This window comes from Sphaerodactylus townsendi, linkage group LG10 (genome assembly GCF_021028975.2).
Source record: "Sphaerodactylus townsendi isolate TG3544 linkage group LG10, MPM_Stown_v2.3, whole genome shotgun sequence".
NCBI lineage: Eukaryota > Metazoa > Chordata > Lepidosauria > Squamata > Sphaerodactylidae > Sphaerodactylus > Sphaerodactylus townsendi.
In genome coordinates, this window is record NC_059434.1 from 11,827,517 (window position 1) to 11,849,428 (window position 21,912).

The 21,912-nt window shown below is 41.6% G+C and overlaps 1 protein-coding gene across 1 annotated transcript in view; it reads right to left on the reverse strand.

The window, feature by feature from the left end:
* The window catches only part of N4BP2 (NEDD4 binding protein 2), a 40,306-nt gene that overhangs the window by 12,097 nt on the left and 6,297 nt on the right, over positions 1-21,912 (reverse strand). Inside the window, exons 3-9 of the mRNA XM_048509274.1 lie at positions 18,104-19,400; positions 14,554-14,678; positions 9,702-9,790; positions 8,727-8,803; positions 7,119-7,274; positions 2,390-4,674; positions 133-218 (exon numbers count right to left, since the gene is read on the reverse strand). Of these exons, the coding sequence (XP_048365231.1) occupies positions 133-218; positions 2,390-4,674; positions 7,119-7,274; positions 8,727-8,803; positions 9,702-9,790; positions 14,554-14,678; positions 18,104-19,400 (4,115 nt within the window). The remainder of the gene's footprint in view (positions 1-132; positions 219-2,389; positions 4,675-7,118; positions 7,275-8,726; positions 8,804-9,701; positions 9,791-14,553; positions 14,679-18,103; positions 19,401-21,912) is intronic.

Consider the following 21,912-nt stretch of genomic DNA (forward strand, 5'->3'; position numbering starts at 1 on the left):
AAGTGATCTATGTCCTATAATTAGATAATTTATAAATTATGGAAAGTTAAATACATAAGGCTAGCTGCAAATTAACAAAAGACCGTATATAAACAAAATGATTCTATAAACATGCCATAAGAAATGTCTTACCATAATAGATGCTTTCCATTTTTCATGAATTTCTTTGGCCAAACCCAGATCAATGTGGACGACATAATCTTCGTCACTTAAGGATTCTTTTGGAAGAAAGAACACACATCCAGGTTAAGCACCACGCAAACTAAGCTTAATCCAGCTATGCTGGTTCCCAAGCACTTGTAAAATAAAGAAACAATCATGGCCTAAAAGAACTAATCAGGAGAGCTTTCTATTCTTCTTTCTTGATTGCTTCAGTCTTTGAAGGGTGGCTGATTCACCATCTCATAGTTGTAAAAAATACAATAATAAACTTTTTTTTTTAAAAAAAGGAGTGCTCTTGAAAACAGACATAATACTTTGTAATTAACTTGGCTTATGAGCAAAAACTAATGTGGAATAGGAAGCAGATTAAATTCACTTAAAACAGCATTAAAAACAGTCAAAATAACACATAATCCACTTAGGGAATACAAGATGGAAGGGTAGAACTTTTCAGTGAAGGATTAGCTCAATTGTTTATGATACCAACTGACCTCTATGAGACAAACTGAAATAGCCTGCAGTTTGGAACACCCAGTGATGGAATCAAAACAGACAGGTTTCGTTCCCACCTGAACAAAAGCACCATTTTACTTTTTAGTGGCCAAAATGGTGATATCTCACTCTCTCACAGTAAGGAAAGTTATGATAGTGCCTATAATATTTTTTTAGAAAATTGGGAATCTAGATCACAGGTGAGTAGCTCCCATAAAAGTGAAGAGGTGCTGCTATTCACTCATATGGAAAAAAAACATGATGCCCTTGAGAAAACACTGCAGTAGAAGCAAAGCCTGCTTATTACTCCCATACAGCACAGCCTTGGCCGTTTCCACCGCGAGTAGGAATATAGCTGACCTGGGGGCGAGCAAGCACTTGGTCCCCAGGCAGCCATTAGCGCGGCTTCAGCGCTTCGCCCGGCGCCTACTTCTCGTGCCACGAAGCCGCCGTTTCCCCAGAGCGCTCGGAAGCGCTCTTGTTGGGAAAACGCCGCCTTGAAGCCGCTGCCGAGCGAACGGCAGCGGCTTCAAGACACCTCCCCCCGCACTCCCTCCCGGCACTTACCTTGTCCCCAGGCCTCGGCGATGTGCCGGAGGCCCGGGGACGCGCCGGGTCGGCCGGGCGCCGGCGCTTTGCGGCGCCGGCTTCCCAGCTCTTTCCAGGACCATCCGTGCGGACGGTCCTAGCGTTGTCGGGTCGGCGTCAAGTACGCCGACCCGGCCGCTTCCGCATTCGTGCGGAAACGGCCCTTGACTCTGCCAATAGGGTTCAGAATGTTCATATAAAAAAATGTTGGGGGAGGGGGTAATACAATACTAAAAAGTAAAATGGTTTCCCCGCCCCACCCTGCCCCAGTCTATACTTAAAAAGCAGCTTTCCCAGTCCACCCTCAGACAAGGTAAAGGTGGCTTAAGGGACTCCCCAAGTAGGCATTTTGTTAGTTAATGAAAGGGGAAAACAACCCCTGAACTGGATTGATGAAGATTGAATGTGTTCCATAGGTTCATGATAAAGACAGCAAGGTGTTCTTTTGTGTGTGTGGGAGTGGTAGCCTGCTCAATCCCGAGAGTTTAGCATCCAGGCTGTTCTTCCACTCCTGTGGTTCCTAACAGGCTCCAGTCTTGTATACTGTTATTTCAAACACCTAGAATTTAACTTTGCAACTAGACAGAAGAACAGTTTTTTCCCGAATGCCATCACTCTGTTAAACAAATAATTTCCTCGATAATGTTAAACTATTTATTATACATTTATTATATAATTACTGCACTACTTTTTTCATCATTCCTATTACCCATCTCCTCCCATTTATGACTGTATGACTATAGCCTGTGCTGACATTTCATTTCATTTCATTTTATTTTATGATTTTACATTTTATGGTTTCGTTACTATTGATTGTTTCCTGATTGCTTATTAGATCTATATGACAATCATTAAGTGTTGTACTTTATGATTCTTGACAAATGTATTTTTCTTTTATGTACATTGAGAGCATATGCACCGGAGACAAATTCCTTGTGTGTCCAATCACACTTGGCCAATAAAGATTCTATTCTATTCTAAAAAACTTTGCATAAAGCTGTAGAATTCTGAACTATAAAAAGCTAACTGCACAGGGTTGGATCTAAGAATGCCCTCCTGTTTATGGGTGACACAGGATCCAACCCAATATCATATCCTTTCTCAGTTCCTAATGAATGACATATATAAACGTTCCTGGTGCTCTTACCTGAATCAACACCAATAGGTCCAAATATTTCATTTAATTGAATGGCTAATTCAGGAGGTAAGATCAGCTCCAGGCAATCTATGTTCACAGATTGTGATACAGATATGGGGTTCAGTGACCGGGTTCTATAGTCATTTTGGTGAGGTATTTTGCTTTCTTCATTTTCTGCTGCAGCAGAAAACACAGGGCTACAACTCATTTCTTTGCTGGACTCGGATTTGCTTTCATTTTGCACAAAGCCCTTCAGAAGTACTGGATTCCCCTGAGCAGCTGCACCTTTCATTTCTGAACACTCTTGATGTTCTTCTGAGGACATTATACCTGTTTCAGTCTCAGAAATACTTCTTAAAGTGGCCGAACCGTCATTTAAATAATCAAGCTCAGCTGCAGGAGCGCAGAAGTCACGTTCAGTATTCAAAAAAGTACTTTGATCATTTTCCAATAGTACAGTAGGGCTTATTTCTTTTGTATGTGTTTTCAGAGTACCTAAAACAGATTCTTTGCTACCCAATTCACTTACACTACTGTTTGGAACATCATGATTGACATTTTTGTTTTCTACTGAAGAAACAAACAAATCATTTGTTAGTAAATTGGGTATTTCAGCACTTAACCCGGCATCCAGAGTATTCCCACCATCATTAATTGAAATATTCTCATTTTCTGAGTTCTGAATAATTCTAGAAGTTCTGGTTATGTGGGTGGGATTTGTAGACTCGCCACAGTTAGAGCTCTCCTTAGAGTCAAGAGCTATACCAGAGAGTTGAGTTATTGTTTCCTGCAAACATTCAGTGTTGTCATCTTTGCACAGCTTTTCAGCAGAATCTAATAAGATTCCTGTAGTCCAGTCAATGTCCCGGTTACATCTTTCGTACAGGTCCTTAAGTGCATCAAAAGAAAAGGACCCAAAGAGTTTACACAAAATATTTAGGTTCTCAGATTCATCAATATGGACCAGTTCACTTTCTTCCACATATGTGCTTTTATCGTAGGTGACTTTATATGGTATTTTTTCTGTACAATCTGGAGTAGTATCTATGCTTTTTGGTATGAATCCATCCAATCTACCATGTAACACATTGGTATCATCAGTAGCAATCATTTTTCTTTCAAGCCTCCACAGGAGAGCAAAATCTTTAGGCTCCGTCTGTGAATACTGGGTTGCCTTTGCAGAGCTAGGTTCACCTGCTGTCTCTTCCAGCAAAGGAAACAGAGACAAATGTTCCTCTGGCTTGCTGAGGACCAAATTGTTGGTAAATGTCAGGGCTAATTTATGATGCTTACGTGGCCGTTTACTCTGTAAAGGCTGTTTCTCACTAAGAGTTTCAGGAGATGAGATTTTAAGTGCCCCATTGCTTCCTTTCTTGGATGAGATCTGTGACTCTTCACTACTTTCTAATGTTCCAGAAAAGACAGTCAACGGGTTTAGATCACTTTTGTTGGTATTGTACTGATCACTTGTAACCTCTTCTGAATCACCAAGACCTCTCTTGGGCATTCTCATTTTCTGCTTCCTTTGCTCTAAAAAACTTTGGACGGGCCAGTCCCCTACCATGAGCAATCTTGATGCCTCTTCCTCTGAATCATCACCAGATATGCCTATCTGGTTATTATCTTCCGGTCTGTTTTCTTGTAACAGCCCCTTTTGATTATCAATCCGATGCAGGGTTTCTTCTTTATCTGAATCCTTTATTGCATCAAGAGGGGGCGTATTCATTCCTTTATCATCTTCATCATTCTTCATGGTGAGTTTCTGCAACCTTTTTACTCTTTTCAGCCTCTGCCCCATAGTCTGTTCCACTGGCCAGTCTCCCACAAAATTTAGTATCTCTGGCCTTTCTGATTTCTCTAAACCAGAACCTTCCTTATTCCTGGTTCCTGTCTCAGTTAATTCTATTTCTGATAATACTTCACCACACTGATTTGCTTCAGCTTGAACATCTAAGTCTTTGTTATTGTACTCCTGACCATTTCCAAGACAGCACTGTGCATCCGTGCTGTCCTCAGACTTCTCAAGGTCAGCTTTAATCATTTCCATTTCAAGAACAGGCGCCACTTGGTCTCTCCTCGGGGGTGATGCATAAATATCCAAATCCTCCAGGGGGATGCTACGTTCAGAATGGCATTCTAATAGTTTATGTCCAATTTCTCTCTTTTCCTTCTGAAGATTCTGGTTTCCCGGTGCTTCTCCCTCCAGCAGATGCTTCTCACCCATGCTCCATTCTGTGCATTTTAAAGGTGAAGCAAAAGATTCCTTTCCCCCACAAGACATTGTGTCTTCTTTCCTGTAAAATAAAAAAAACAGATTAAAGAGACAAACCCACACCACAATCACAGGTACATCTTTTAAAGCATTTTAAGCCATGACCTTTATGGAGCAGAGAGGCTCCATGAAGATCTTCTGCTAACGCATGCTGAAATACGTATTACACATTCCTGGAAAGACAAAGGACACAAGAAAATACAGTTTTTAAAAATAGTACTTTGACTTTACTATCTACTTGTCCTGCTAGATGAAATGTTACTGCTACTTCAGCAAAAACAGGATGCTGCTGAGCAATAACTGGGAGAAATGAGAGCCATTATAGCATTGGGATATACACAGCAAAGTTGTATGAGGACTCTGAAGCATATACATATACTGCGCAGGATAGCTACTCCATTCACTTTGAAGTAGGAAGTTAATTTATACACAGAAATGAGTGGTATTTGTGGACCTGTTCCCTCCCGTAAAATGAACTGAGATGACCATGCAGGTGAGGAGCTCATTTGTGTGAGCTCCTGCACTTGGAACCAACTGGTCTAGTGAGGCAATGTAGTTGGACAGACTAGCACACGCTGACCTAGCACTCTGGTTGGTTTCTGAAATCCCAGAAGCATTCCCATCATCTTAAAAACTTTATCTTAGCTGTACTTTTTACACTGAAATATATAACCTTCAGATATCAACAATCTCCACTGCACAGTGCACACAAGTAGTTCGTATAAGTAACTTTTTGACCAACTGGCAAGATACTTTTAATTTTGTTACTGTTATAGGTTCTGACCTCCTTCATAGCAGAAAGAACCCTTGGGAAGAGGAGTGTGATTTCTTTGAATCAAAAGGACTCTTCCTCTGTCAATTAATCCTCCCAACAAGGGCTCTTTCACCTCGAAAGAAGCCACACAGCACCCCCTAAAGGCTTAAAGCACTCTGGACTGGGGTGGAGTGGGGAGAATCTTAGTGAGCAACATTTCCCAAATGTAATAGTCCCTCCAGTTATTATAAAATCTTTGGGTTGGAGCAGGCATGCTTCTCCACACCCATCTCACAATCAACGTGTGACTGTTGTCAATATTCTGTGGCTCACAGGTGTCAAGTCCAGTCCTCTGATTATTATATGTTTTTTTTCCTAACCCTTTTAAAGTTATAATTTTTCAGAATGCCTTGGGAGATCCCCCAACTACGGAGAAAGCCCTATCTTGTCCTATTTCACAATCTTATTAGCGGGCACAGGACCATCAGGTTTGCTACCGTGTTTCCCCGAATATAAGACAGTGTCTTATATTAATTTTGCTCTCAAAGATGCGCTATGTCTTATTTTCAGGGGATGTCTTATTTTTCTGTGTTCTGTTCGTCGGGCATGCTTCCAAACAAAAACTTTGCTATGTCTTACTTTCAGGGGATGCCTTATATTTCGCACTTCGCGTGTGAGATGAAACATAGTTAACATTTTCCTGCAGCTGCTGATTACAGGGGAAGATCAGCTCTGGTGGACAGGATGTCATTCTGGGAACCTTATCTGCTATTACCAATGTTATCTATCGACTTCATTTAGGCACTGTGTTCCTGCTGTGTTGCACTGTGTTGAGTACAGAAACTGTACTCAAAAATTAAAAAGGCAGAATCTTCCCAGGCCAAATGGGGATGTCTTCTATAGCTAGTGGTTTGCACTACCTGACCCAGACTCTTCCTGTTCTGCATCCTTCTCTCACCACCCAGGTGTCCAGGGCTGCAGCCTTCAGATCCACTAACTAAAATCGAATTTACTTCTGAGTAGACCTGCTTAGGTTCCTGAGGAACCTGTGTTGACAACAGAGGCCCCTTCCGCACAGGCAAAATAATGCATTTTCAAACCACTTTCACAACTGTTTGCAAGTGGATTTTGCTATTCCGCACTGCTTCAAAGAGCACTTAAAGCAGTTTGAAAGTGCATTATTCTGCATGTGAGGAATGAGCCAGAGCTTCCAAGTGTGCTGTTCTCGCAAAAGTGTATACTAAGCACACAGAGAATGGTCGAATGTCAACAGGATTACAATTGCTTTGAAGCATTTTGCAAATGTACATTCAACAGTGCATTTATCCAGAGAAGAAAAGGAAGATGTCTGTGTTGGCTGGCATTCTTGAAGAGCATATGGACTTTTAAAGATACATGGGTAATTTGTAGTCAGGCTAATATGTGCAATAATATGTGCAAATATTTGAAAAGGGACTTGGATGCCCTGAAGGCTTGAAACATGCTTTGGAACGTGCTTTCAGAAACTTACATCACAACACATTTGTCAGTTTTCAAGGTGCCAGAAGACTGCTGTTTGTGCAAGAATTAAAACATTCTGTTTCTCCCCTTCCTAAATCCACAATTCCTCTTTAACCATAGTTCTGAGACTGCACACATGATGAAGAACTTAGTGTCGTTTTCAAAACCCAAATTCAAGGTTTCGTACTTGGAAGGCTGAAATATTAATTTACCCTGGTCCTTTTTTGTGACAAAAATCTTCTTCAGAGGCTGCACTTTTCATTCCACTTGGCACTGAAGAGTTCAAAATTGAACTAATAGTCAGGCAATGTTCATATCGCTCCAACATTTTTTTGATCTTTTCTTTGGATACTCCATGAATATTCCGCCTAGATATTAAAATTAGGGAAATAGTTGATATGGTGACTTCACAACAAAAACATTTTAAAAGATGCCCCTTTTTTCTTATCACCTCTCTTCATTTGGGATGCAGGTTAAGTATTTACATGACGTAGCTGTTGCAATGTCACAGTTTAACAGGTTTGAATACTGTTATCTACACAAGCATATGAGGATGCCCGTGTAACAGGAAAACCACACTAATATTACCTTAGCAATTTACTACTTTTATATTATTGATTATGCAGAACTCTCGCCTGAGAAGAGATTTTAGCATCTTTTCTTTTTAATTTCTATTTGACAATTTAGAGACAACTTGCAAATGTAGGGGAGAAATCCAATGAACTATTTCTATCTAAGTTCTGAATCATTATTTCATTTTAAACCAATTTTGTTAAAGCTTTAGAACTGATAAATAATCTGGAATATTATTTCTTCTAAGATTTTTTTTAGCAAATGTGGACCTTAGCATATAAGCAACAGACTCTAGAAAATGGAAAAGAAAACCACCTAGAAAACCACCAAAATGCTTTTGATTTAATTCTTTTGGCTTTTGATTTAATTCTTTGTTTTCCACCTCACCTATGAAGGAGCAGCCACTATGTCTGGGTAGATCACAGCATTTCCTTTTCTCAGCTAACAAAACTAGGGGTTGTAGATAGCCACATAGCAATAGAAGGTGACAAGATTATTTCCAAATGTTTCCTTTCTTGACTCCTGATCATATCTGGTGTTTCAGGACCAACAAGGACAAAAAGCCATGCGGATAAAGGGCTCAAGAAAAATCATGCCTCTGTTCTCTTCTACCAGCAGAACTTCAAGTGCAGAAGAGGGGATTATTTAAATCAGTTTTCTGTTCCCAAATACAGCTACCTTAACACCAATACAGATTCCCTAACGCATATGGCTTTATTGCCCAAGTGGGTGCTATGACTCCAGGTATCACCATTATGGGGGTCAAAGCAGACTCCCAAGAAAATCCAGGTGGGTTCTACTCATAGTTTAATAGATGTCACCCCACCAGACAAAAGTAAGGAACAATACAGATACAAGGACAGCCCCAAATTTAAGGAATCTGAACATCTTTAATGGAACCAATGTACTTTACAGCCAAATGGTATTTCTGAAGCAACTGGACAGCTCCAAAGGTACTGAACATTCAACTCAAAATCAACTGAAGATTTTGATGGGGGCAAGGACAATTCAGAATATTGCAGAAAATTGTAAAATCTAAACTGGTATAATCCCACTCTGTAGCAGATTCCGCATGGGCCAAAAACAGTGGTGTGAAAATGGTTTAAAATGGGGTAAAAGGGTTTATACCATTTTCACATCACTGTTTTTGGCCCATGTGGAATCCGCCTGTGTTTACTCATACTGGGATCTTTTCTACATAAAGACATATGGTTTCAAATGCTTAATGAGGAAGAAAATATTTTTACCTTTCCAGTTCTTTTGGTTTAAACTTCCACCATGTATCTGGTTCACGAAATACAACTTTGTATTTGTGTTTCTGCGACTGAATAAAAATATAACAAATGTTAACATACTCACAAAATGTGCTATTATTTTTATATCTAAGATACAGCAAGGTCAGGAAACAGTTCAGTTCAGAAGCTTCTCACCGGTAAATCACAAAAGCTAGCCACAAAGAAGATCTCCCAAAACCTAAGTATGAGCAGCCACATTATAAACATTAATATAAGCTTTCTATAATTATAAATTCCATGGTGCATAAGCCTAACGATGGCAAGTACTTCCAAAACCTAATTGCAGTACCTTCAAACATCAAGACGTATGGATCATTAGGATGTTGTGGGTTTTCTGGGTTGTATGACCATGTTCCAGTAGATAAAGATGCCAGCCACAGATGCAGGCAAAACATCAGGAGAAAATACTACTGAAACACTGTCATACAACCCAGAAAACCCACAACATCCTAGTGATTCCAGCCATGAAAACCTTCGACAATACATATGGATCATGTTCAGATGGTATTTAGCCTAGGGAACATCAGGCTTGGGACTTGGGCACATGCTGTGTTCTCCACCCTGAATCCTGGCAAGACAGAGGTAATGATGGTTGGGAAGACTGCTGCCTTGAAGGACACGGTGCTTCACACATCTGAAGGGGTTCATTTGATCTTTGTTGACTTGCTTAAGAGCCTACGGGTTATACTGGACCCAGCACTATTACTGGAGGGGTAAATGCAGCCTGAAAGTACTTTTTTTGTATTTCAGTGAAACAGGTGGAATAAAACAAAATAAATGCCTTTCACTGTGTAGAGACAGCATGCAAGCCCTAAGGTCATTTCTGAGCTCCCCTTGGTAGAACCCTGGAGAGTATATACCACAGTGTGAACATGTCCACAGGCTACAGGTCTCCATAACAATATCGCTAAATTATAGACTACTAACCAAAGCAACATAAGGTTTCATCTCCCAAGCCTGTATATTTGTGTTGTCTATTATTATAGGAGTGGCCCTTTTTTCGAATTCTTCTTTGGCTGAAAAATATACCAAGAGACAAACATCACAGTTTAATTTCATTGTAATGTAAGCAACCTTTAAAAGATACATTTCTTTTCAAATAAGAACCACCAGAGAAGTTTCTACATCACGTTAGAGGTTCTCTTTGGGGTTTTTTTTGGAGGGATATAAGCTGTTGAAAAACGGCAAGTTTTGGAAAGAGGACAAAATTCCTAAAAATACTTCTTTAAGTGTTATCTAGCAAGAGGGACTAAAAGTTCTGATTTGCTAACTCTTGGTGAGGAACACAGCAATGAGTATCCTGTGAGAGAGAGCCAAGTGGTGTCTGAAAAGGTGCTATTTTTCAAAGAGATTAGAATATATGAAACTTTCACTGCCCTAGAAAGAGAGGCTGATTTCCAGAACCCCAAAGATGAAGGATAGACATAAATACTCCACATCAATATTGATTCTGCTGGTACACTGTCCACTTGGTCCTATAAGAAGCCAGAGTTTTCCAGCAGTTGTGAGTGGGGGCCAACGACAAGTGACCAATTTCTCATTCACTCAATGACTCTGGAACTACTGGATTTACCCGACTCTGCATATCACTGCTTCCATGGATCCTGACTAACAGTGGCTGGCTACAGTCTGGTTGGAAGTAACTGGAAATGACATGTCAGTAAGACGACTGGAAATGACATGTCAGTAAGAGGGTGGGTGGGAAAGAAGCCAGCTGCAGGATTTAAAGAGAATGCCAAAGAGGGAGGCAGCACCAAGGAGAAAAGAGAGGCAGAAAGATGGGGAAATCAGGACACAGGGACGACAGTGGTAAAGGCAGCTGCTCAAAAGAGCCTGAAACTGGTGAGCCCAGAGGCAGCAGGAGTGGTTGGCTGGGAAAGCCCCACGCTGGAACTGGCATGGAGGCAAGAGGGGACTCACCAAAGAAGGAGGCAGCAGAGAAGGCTTCAGGGCCAGGGAGATGATAACTGGAGCAGAAGGGCAGTCAGAGCTGCACTGAGGGCTGGTGAAGGACATGTGATCCGAGAAAGACAAGGTTGACGCCAAGGGACCCTTATGGGAGGGTTGCCAGCTTCAGTTTGGGAAACATCTGGAAATTTTAAGGAAAGAAGGCTGGGTTTGGGGAGGGGAGGGCCTTCAATGAGGTATAATGCCATAGAGTCCACTTTCCAAAGAAGCCATTTTCTCCAGATCAATCGATCTCTGTTGCTGGAGATCAGTTGTAACAGCAAGAGATCTCCAGCTACCACCAGGAAGTTAGCAACCCAACCTTATGGTCAAGAGGGAATGGTATTATAGGAAGGGCACAGAGGTATGAGGGCTTGCTTACAGAGACTAAGAGAGTGTACAGTGGAACCTCGGTGTTTGCCAGTAATCCGTCTGGCGACAGCCGGCAAACACCGAAAACGGTGTACTCCGAGGTACGCCATTTGCGTACGTGCAATGCCACTTGCGCACGCACAATGGTGTTTGCATAGCCTCAGAAGCCAACAGAAATCGAGGCTTCCGACGACTTCCGAGTGCGGAAGACGGTGCCCAGCGATCTCCGAAATCGGCGATTACCGAAGGCATCGATTTCCGAGGTACCACTGCAGTTTATGAAAGGAAATGTACTGTATAAAAGCATCAATTTTAGCCAAGAAAGAAAAGGGTGCCCCCTGCTGGTCAAACCATAGGGCAACCCCTGGTCTGGGGACACATTGTTCAGGGCAGCAACATAACATACAGAAGACTCACAATTAACTATTCTCTTCCTTACCTTTAAATTAAAGCTATTTTTAAAGTTGTTTGAGTGGAGCAACAACTGCTTTCTGACCACTCGCAACACTAAGACCCGACCCTTTCTGTTGACAGGACTTTAAGCAGAAGAGATGCGATCAGATTAACTAATATGCTTGAAAATAAAGAAAATGAAGCATAGATGTACTGTGGTCTATACAGAACAAAACAACTTATGAAATAAAAACAGATTCTTGTTGCACACAGAATTCTGGCCTACATAAAAATCTGTTTCACCAGATTGCCAGCATGGAATAGTGGTTAAGAGCAGCTGACTCTAATCTAGAAAACTGAGTTTAATCTCCTGCTTCTCCACATAAAACTTGCTGGGTGCCCTTAGGTCAGTCACAGTTCTCTCAGAACTCTCTCAACCCAACCTACTGCACAAGGTGTCTCTTGTAGGGAGAGGAAGGGAAGGAGTTTGCAAGTCACGCTGAAACTCCATAAAGGTAGAAAAAAGCAGAGTATTAAAAACCAGCTCTTCTTTTCTTTACGTGATCCATGCTATACAAAATCTGAAAACCATAATTCACCTCTATAGTACTACATAATTTACACAGCCAAACTATCCCCAGATAAGAGCTGTTTCTCACTGAAGAATTATCTCATTCCTCTTGGATACCAGTTTAAGAAATAGGCCCCTTATCTCCTTTTCTCAGATGGTAAAACTGATGCCCAATGCTGTCCCCATTCAATACAATCCAGACTTCCACAAAGTCTTGAAGCGTGCAGGAAACTACTTAAGCACTGAGGCTTCCTTCCCATTCTCTGACACCAAACACTCCATCCATTTATAAGGGTCCCATTGTTAACATACCACTCTGGTATAGCAGGGGGAAGTACCTATTCACAGGTATCCCTGCCCATGGGCTGGCCTAAAGAGTGATGCCGGCGTAGCAGAGATGGGGAGCCCATTGTCTGGCAACAGTCAGATCTACCTACAAGAAGCTTCCAGGAATTGTTTTCCTTTATTCACACTCTCAGTTTGTTTGCCATATCAGCACATTTTCAGCTCCACAGCCAAGGAAGAATGTGTTCTCAACATGATACATTAGCCTTGCTGAATGAATACTTATTTTCAGCCACAAGAAGACACCTGATGTCATTGCGTCTCCTGATTATCTTAACCCTGATACTCCCTTCTGTAACTAACTTCCTCTGACCACCTTACAATACACTCTCAAACAATCCATCCGGACACCTCCCAGAGATTGTCCTAACATTCCCCAAAGGTTGTCCTAACACCCCCAGAGGTGGATCTTCACCCTATAGATATCCTACTACCCCAAAAGGCCAATTGCCCAGCATCATTGACACCTTTACGTCTTTGTCGCTGTGTTCAACGCGTTGCCCCCTGGAACCAAACACTGGCCATTTGGCTCTGAACCCTGGATCTTTGTCACGTCATGATCACGTATATTCCACATCCCTTTCTATTCCAAATCTATTTTCCAACCTACCTATATCTTAGGAACTCTGTGTGTGCATGTTTGCTGCATTGTACCATGTGACTGCACACCCCTTATCCCTACAATAAAGTTTGTCAAATTTGCTTTATATCCTTCTCTGTGGATTTTCTTCTAAGAGCTGGTCTTCGTTTACACTGGTACTAAAGATTCCTTACCCAGCCTCTTGCAACATTAATAAGCAGTCTGCTCTAAGCTAATATTCCCCACATTATTGAGAGATTGTGTCTTCACCTTGGGTAACACCTGAATACACACAGTATTCCTCAATCTAGACAAGAAAAACTATTTTTTAACATTGGCAGAGATTCACGGGCACACCTGGTTCCTTTGTGTGCACACTAGAACTTCAGAATGAGGGTCCATGAATCTGCAAAGAACTAGAATCTGAATACGGGTCTCTCAGGAGAGAGGTGAGCATTCTACCTTCGGGGTCACACTGATTAGAAATGTCTATAGAGTTTTTTCTAGCACAGAAAAAGAGGAAACACAGACAAAGAGGAAAATTCAAATTACGTTTTTAGTACAACACTCATGATGATCAAAACTGTGTTGTGTAATAAAGGATGCAAGCTAATGGCCAAACAGTTCATCCTCGTTACTGCAATTACAAGTAACAAGCAGATGCTATAAACCAATCAAAAAAGGAGAAAAAAACAGATCACACACACACAAAATAGTGATTTCTATACATGCTCAGAAAAATTGCCTTCGCAACTTAAACAAAAGGAGTACAGCAAACGGAAAATGGCTTGCTTGGTAAGGGCTTAGAATGCTCCAGAACACACGCAATGTCAAGAGTGCTTGAATGAAAGGGGAGGGGGAACACCATCAAACAACGTTTAGAAGAGAAATTGCCCTGTACAAACTATAAAGGAGTTTAAGGAAATCTGAAGAGGTAGGGAACCACTTATCTCCTTCCCGTTTCCAAACAACAAACATCTCCATTGAGCACCTGAGCATCAGCTGAAAAGAAACCAGAGGCAGGAGGGACATATAGCGGGAAGAAACAAAACTGCTCAGCTCAAACTGAGCTTATTTAGTTACTGCTTATTTATTGGAATTGATATCCTGCCCTCCCTGACCAAGCACAGAAAAAGCTCATAATACTTAGGAAGGTGGGAGGAATGCACACCTTCCTCCCCGCTAGAACGTATGTACAGCACAGGCAGAAAAAGGTAAAAATATCCCTTTCTTGAGCCATACTGCTCTTTTCAGGGCTAGATGGGCAGTTTCCTAATTACCAACTCCAATGGGGTGTGATGGACAAATCCACTTCCACCATCCCCAGAAGCACTCAACAGGAGTTGATGGATTGCTCTCGGAGTGTGGCAATTCAAGACAGCAAGGAGAGAGAGAAGGGGGAGAGCAGTCAGTCGAAAAAGGGCATTCTGGGTCCGTGAAGGAAGCAGCCGGCGTTACAGCTGACTTCTGAGAACTCACGTTATAATTAGTGAGTAAATTCAAACCCAGGGGATTCCACTCCAATCATAAATTCCCATACTCTTTATTAATCTACTGCATCAAGGTCTTACCACGTTTCCAGTTCCACTCATGTGCCTCTGATAAACAATTAGCATCAAACTGGTATTGTCCATTTTTATAAAAATAGTCATCTGTACTAAGAATAATTCCACCAGGATTGTCCTCAAGCAAAGACCTATGAAAAAAATCAGGAAAAGAAACCAATGTTTTCAGGAATGTTGCTTTAAAACGCATTAAGAACAAAATGGAAATACAGTAACAATTCAATGATGCAAACCTTTAGAGAAAGTTATTGTGATGAGGATTTATTTTTTACTATGGCAGAATCATTACCAACGTTTTAGTTAATTTTGAACCAGGGCCATAGAATGTAGATCAAAAAATCCACACAATGAGGCAAGGGCAAGATAGAGGGTAGCATTCTACAAGCCTGGGAAAAGCCCCAAAATAGCAGAAAAAATATGAAATGTTTTTAAAATGCACTAGGCATTAGAAAATAGCCTTGTACTCCTTCCTCCCATTTGCAATTTCACCCACCCCATATTAACCATACATGCAGTCTGGGTATAGATCAGGGGTCCCCAAACTTCTGACCCGGGGGGGCCAAATGTGAGAAGCCCCTGAGAAGGGCATTTATCCCGACCCGCCAGGCTGTATGGCGGCGATAGCTCCATTCTGCATGTGCAGTGGGGGGACTCGAGGGAGAGGAGGAACTAGCTAGCATGGCCGTTGATTGCCCCAGTTACATGATGGCACCACCCCCCAAATCTCCATGAATTTTTCTGACCCAGAGTTGGAAATGCCTTGCACGTGTAGCAGCGCCTGCTCAGCCTTCCCTCTCCAGCTACCTCCATGTGTTTGGCTCTCAGGCTTTCTGTTCCGCCTCACTCCCATTGGCATCAGCCAGGCTAGAAGCCGAATCGGCTAAGCTGGCTGCTGGGAAGGGAGAAGAACCCAGACAGGAGAAGAATACCTAATCCTGGGTTAGATGGAATGTTTCATTGGGAAAGTTCTGCTCTTCTTTTTACAGGGGAAGGTATTCCACAGCCTCCCCAACAATATTTGGAGCCCACCCTGTACTTGACATACTTTGGTCACTGTTCTAAAAATAGACCATGCCAGAAAGGCTGAAAGGTGAAATCAAACATTTTACAATCATTTGTGCATAGGAATTTGTTCATAGTTTTTTTTAGTCCGGCCCTCCAACAGTCTGAGGGACCGTGAACTGGCCCCCTGTTTTAAAAGTTTGGGGACCCCTGGTATAGATGAAAACTATGATTAATATTTCCTTGTAACCATAGTTTGCAAATCCTTGTCAAATCATGGTTTGAGTTCGTTTATTGAAGGAGAAATTGCTATGCACTGGTAATTTGATGTGAAACCAGTATTGGAAGGGGGTGGAGGAGTCACTTAGGCTGGGGATAGTGTGTATTATGAGGGACAGGTCTTGATAAATTAACCCTGATTGTGACTCTCCCGACTTCCGGGTTTGTACATTTGCTGTCAAAATGTTTTACTGTAATGAATACTAAGTTGTGGCACACTGTCTTCCATTCTTCTGCACTACTGATATTAGAAAGTAATGTTCAACATTTTCCCAAGATTTAGAAACATTATAAACAGCTAAAGACTGAATGCCACTGAATGCATGGGGTAGAAAATGTTGACAGAGAGAAATTTTTCTCTCTTTCTCACAATACTAGAACCAGGGGGCATTCATTGAAAATGCTGGGGGGAAGAATGAGGACTAATAAAAGGAAACACTTCTTCACGCAACGTGTGATTGGTGTTTGGAATATGCTGCCACAGGAGGTGGTGATGGCCACTAACCTGGATAGCTTTAAAAGGGGCTTGGACAGATTGATGGAGGAGAAGTCGATTTATGGCTACCAATCTTGATCCTCTTTGATCTGAGATTGCAAATGCCTTAACAGACCAGGTGATCGGGAGCAACAGCCGCAGAAGGCCATTGCGTTCACATCCTACATGTGAGCTCCCAAAGGCACCTGGTGGGCCACTGTGAGTAGCAGAGAGCTGGACTAGATGGACTTTGGTCTGATCCAGCTGGCTTGTTCTTATGTTGAGCATCACAAGTGGAGGCCCTGTGAAGATTCATGGTGTGTGTGTGTGTGTGACTCATTTCTGAAGTTCCTCTTTTGCTTTTTCAGGTTGTCTCCTCTTTATGGTACCTGCGGCATCTCCCCTTCTCTCTAACCTGCTTATTTACCCATGTTCATTGTTCTGTGTTTCTCTCTGGAAGTTTTTGACCCTCACTAACTTTTTTCGGTTCTACTCCACTCCCAGCTTTCCCTCTTTTCTGCTTCTCCACCTTTACCTTCCCATTCTTTAACCTTTTTAAATCTGTATCTGTCCCCCCACCCTCTGTCCTATGCTAACAGTAACTGAGTCTTTGAGTTCTCTGCAGTGGGGGCATCAGTTGCATAACATTGCTTCTGTGTGAATACTGCTTCTGTGTTAGGCACTGTTTCGAATTCATAACCTACAAGTGGGGACCCATAAAAAACAACAGGGCAGGGGTGGCCAACCTATGGCACTCCAGATGCTCATGGACTACAATTCCCATCAATTGGCCATGCTGGCAGGGGCTGATGGGAATTGTAGCCCATGAACATCTGGAGCGCCATAGGTTGGCCATCCCTGCAATAAGGCATCCCAGCCCCACTTTGCTCTCTCCCCTCTCTCCTTTCTCTAATCAGTCTTCCCTGTCTCTTCTCCTGTCATCCTTTGCCAACTGCTCCCCCCTCTCTGTCAATCCTCAGGAGTCACTTCATTGCTTGGTAAGTCATCGGCACATGTGCTCATTTCCCCAATGGATTTTTTTAAATTTACAGATTACAGATTTTTCCGCCCAGTTGACAGAACCATCAGTTTTCGGTTAGTGCGGGCCTCATCCACAGATTTAGAGATCTGCAGATTGACCCACAGTTCACTATTAGGATATACAAGTGGAGACCCTGCAAGTAACTTTTAAGGGAGGGGCATCCCATCCACACTTCCTGATTTGCTTTGTCCCCTCTTCCTCCTCTTTATCAATCTGCCTCTTTCTTCCACTTCTCTGTAAAGCTAGTAGCTACTGATGGACCTCTCCACGATGAATCAGTCTCACCCCCTTTTAAAGCCATCTGATGTATGTCCACTGGCAATGAATTCCACAATCCAGTTACTCATTGAGTAAAGGAGTATTTCCTTTTGTCTGACCTGAACATCCTGCCTATCAGTTTCACTGGGTACCTGAGTTCTAGTGTTTTAGGATAAAGTTCTCTCTCTATCCATTTCCTCCACCCTTTGAATACTGTATGAACTGGGTTTTTTTTTGTCTAAACTGAAAAGCCCCAGACTTTAGCCTTTCACCATAGGAAAGGAGTTCCAGCCCCTAAACCAGCGCAGCTGTTTCTTCTGCCCTTTTTCCAGTTCTGTAACATTCTTTTTGAGATATTCTAAATCTAGAGCAGCTTTGTGGAGTTTGCATAGTGTTCTCCAGTCAGCCATGCAAACTGAGTTCAAACCGTTTTCTTTCCATAAATACTATAATAAGATTGTTATTGTAAGTAGACTGTAATAAACACATGAACAACCTACCTGGCTAAATATGATTTGCCAGATCCTGGAACTCCTCTGAGAAGAACAAGCACATGACCCGCAAAAGGCACCTTTTTTCTCATGTGAAAAACAGAGAGCTGATGTACTTGAGAAAGACTAGTTTTTTGGCTTTCATCTTGATTTCCCAAGGTCTTCACCAAAGAAGAGTAGATGCCCCAGCACTGTGAAGATTCTTGCGGGGAGTCTGTTTTCCCAAAAGTCCTGTAATTTGGAGTAGGCCTCCAGTGTCCTGGGCTGATTGCAACTGGAGTTACAAAAGTATGGCTTTGTGGATAAAAGGCGGGAGCCATTAAATTCCAGGTAGACTCCTGACAGTGTTTCTGAAGAACAGAAATACGTGAATTCCATGCCGGTGGAGGCTGGTCAACATCCGCAAGGGGGGGCAATTTAAAACTGGCTACTGGGCACAGGTCAGGAACAGAAATATTTGTAGGATCATAACGAACAACTGCTGCATCTTCCATTTTTTTATTATCACAGGAACTAGAATTGTCAGAAGCACTCCCTTCAAGAGTAGCAGCTCCCTGGCAGAGTTGAGTAGGCATGCTATGTATCACTGTGTGGTCCAATATAGCATTCTGCATCTCACCTGGATTGGCATAAGATGTTTCCGCACTGGCTTGTGCAATGGTTTCTGGAACTGCACTGCTGTCTAGTACTACTTCTGGTAAACTGCAGTTCTCTGGGATTTGTGCAAATACAGCTCCGTCATCCAATGGGTTGTTTGCCTGAATGCTGGACTCTCCCAAAACTGGTTCAGAGATTTTATAGTAGTCATGATTTAAAGCAGACATAAAGTTCTCCGTTAGTTTTTCACTGTCTACTTCCATTTGGGAAGACAGACAGTTCTCCATTTTTTCTTTGTCTGCTTCCGCTTGGGAAGAAAGTACAGCATTGCAACCCAAGCTGGACTTCGCACATTCAGAGAACTTCTCAATATGACTAGAACTACAATTGTCCAAAGCTGCAGAAAGAGTACCTGAGATTTGGCCATTTTTCAGATCCTTCAATTCACTATCAAGATAATGTTTCCCAAAAGAACTTTCTACTAAATAAACCAGTTCTTCAGATGATTGAAACCTCTCCAATTCTTCGTTCAACTTCACAGTTTTTATTTCTGAAGAACTTTGGTCCTCTGTTTCATTAGCAACAACGCTTGGCTGATTTTCAACAAACAGTGATGCAGAAATGGAATCAAAACCTGAGACTGTGGACGAGGATGTTACCCGCTTAGCAGCCGTGGACAATTCTAGTAGATAATCCATAGTGTCCTCCACTATAAAAACAGAAAATGGTCATCAGAAGTGATGCAAAACTTAGTCTGAAGTAGAAAGACATCAGAAACGTTGCAAAAAGTGCCACAGAATTTAATTGCTCGTGTGACCTAATTCTCCATTCAAGTTGTCAATCAGTGCTCTGTGCTTTATTCAATGATCTTCTACCCACTCACCAACCCCCCCCAAAAGTTGAAGACTAAGTGGCTGAAGGATATTCTTCACCTTCTCATCCACCTAGGAGCCAATGAATAATATGCCGTGAGCTAATCCAACAGATGATGAGGAGGTCATTTGTGCCCTTGAGGATCTATTATAAATTAACTTTCAATAAAGTTTGATTTCAAACTAATGATCATGACCTACTGCATAATTATAGGAGCTCAAACACTTGTTACTTTCAGTGGGTCTGATGTGTGTAGAACTATATGTTGCAATCATATATGAACAAGGTTAAACCAAAAAGATACGTTGCACTCATTTGTTACCAAAATGTCACTGCCCTTACAAAAGATCAATTTCCAACTAAAGTTGTATAGAAGAAAAATATGCTGATAAACAGCTATTTCATACACTCAGCTGCAGAGAATGAAGGACAAGACATCATCTGCTGAGTAAATGAAAAAAAAAAGAATATTACAGTGCTCACAAAGAAATGTAAAAGCAAATTAAAATACAGCAAATAAAAACTTAAGACACAATCATATGCTCCATGATGGATTCCACACAGGGCAAATATAACAGGCATAGAGCGCAATACAAACGGTTGGGGGCGGGGGGACGATTTTGCACCAGTCCAGTTCCCAAAACGAGTTTGCCATGTTTTATTTCCCTCAACCCAGGATTTTTAAAAATTGCTAAACTAGCGATTCTTTTGCAAAATCCCAGGTTGGAGCCGCTCCCACATGAACAGCCAGGCAGGAGGCACTTAATTTCCCTCCCTTCCACTGTGCTGTCCACAGTCAGGGAGAATCTGCCTGATGAAGCAATATATTAATTATTGTCCTGCCATTACAGGCAGGATTCATGTGGAGGAATAGGGAACCCTTTTTCTTTTCTTTCTTTTTTTTGCGTGTTGCATATGCATAGCTACACAGGCACAGGCAATTGTATGTTGGGATGATCGGCATGGCTGCAGGAGTGTATTTCTGTATGCCTGCACAGTTATGAATGTATTGCAGGAAATTTTTTTTAAAAGAGAAGGATTTCCATGTGAAGGTGCAAAAGAAATCCAGATTGTTTCCATGGGCTCCAGTCTCTGCCTGCACGGCACCCATGTGAACGGGAAAAAGGGAAATGGATTCCTTTAAAACAACTGCAACCCATTATAATCTGCTGTATGGAATCCACCCATCACTGACAAAACTGGTTTCTAATGTAAAAATTCTACTTTGTACAATTTGTACAATTATTTTGAAAGCCAAGATTTCAACAGAATACAGGGAAGGAAACTTTTAAATATTTACTGTAAAAACACAATGAAAAAATGAACCCTGACAAAGTTTACAGGGATACCACTGTCCTATCAGGTCATAGCTGACTTAAGGCATCCCAAGACAAGTGACATTCACAGGTGGTTTGCCACTGCCTGCTTCCACATGGGCTGAGAGAGTTCTGAGAGAACTGTGACTGACCCAAGATCACCCAGCAGGCTTCATTTGGAGGAATAGGGAATCGAACCCAGTTCTCCAGATCAGAGTGTGCCACTCTTAATCACTGTACCAGTTGGCCCTTTAAGGATACTAATACTGGGATGTCAATACTAACACCAGTACTAACATTTAAACAGTCTCAGAAAAGACTCCAGAAAGTAGAATAAGAAAAAATAGATATAGTAGGTACCTTTTCAAAGAAATATGTAAAAGTTAGCCTTGATTATACCCCTTTCAACAAAAAGAACTAAGTAGAATTGTAACTTCATTCGCACCATGCAGCATTCTAAAACAAAGACAGTCCAATACGTGGCAAATAAAATTACAATTCTATGTAGTTCTTTTTGTTGAAACAAGTATAGAAAAGGAGAAATTGAATTTCTTTCTGACTATGCCAATAAAGGCTTATGAATGTATGTATGAAAAGGAAAAAGTCGATTCGATTTCGATTTCGAATACCTTTAATGGCATATAAATTGTTTAAGATTAACTTAGCAAGATAATAACAGCCTTTACAACTCTACAATTTCTGACGAGTTAAAATAACACCATTAAAAAATTTAGCCACCGCTTCCAACAGCTCGTAGTTGTGGCTGTTTAAAAGATATATAACCTTCTGTTTATCTGTAATGCCTTCATTTCCATGCAGGAAGGGGATTATGTGCTTCTTCCTACCTATCTCATAAAAAGGACAATTCAACAGCATATGAGATACTGTTTCCACAAAACCCATGCCACACGGGCATTTCCTTTCTTTATGCGGGATTCCAAGGTGGCGTCCAAGGCTAAAGGAAGAAGGCAGGGCATTACACCTAGCTAAGGTGATTGCTCTACGCCACCGGGCCTCAACCAGGAGATAAAG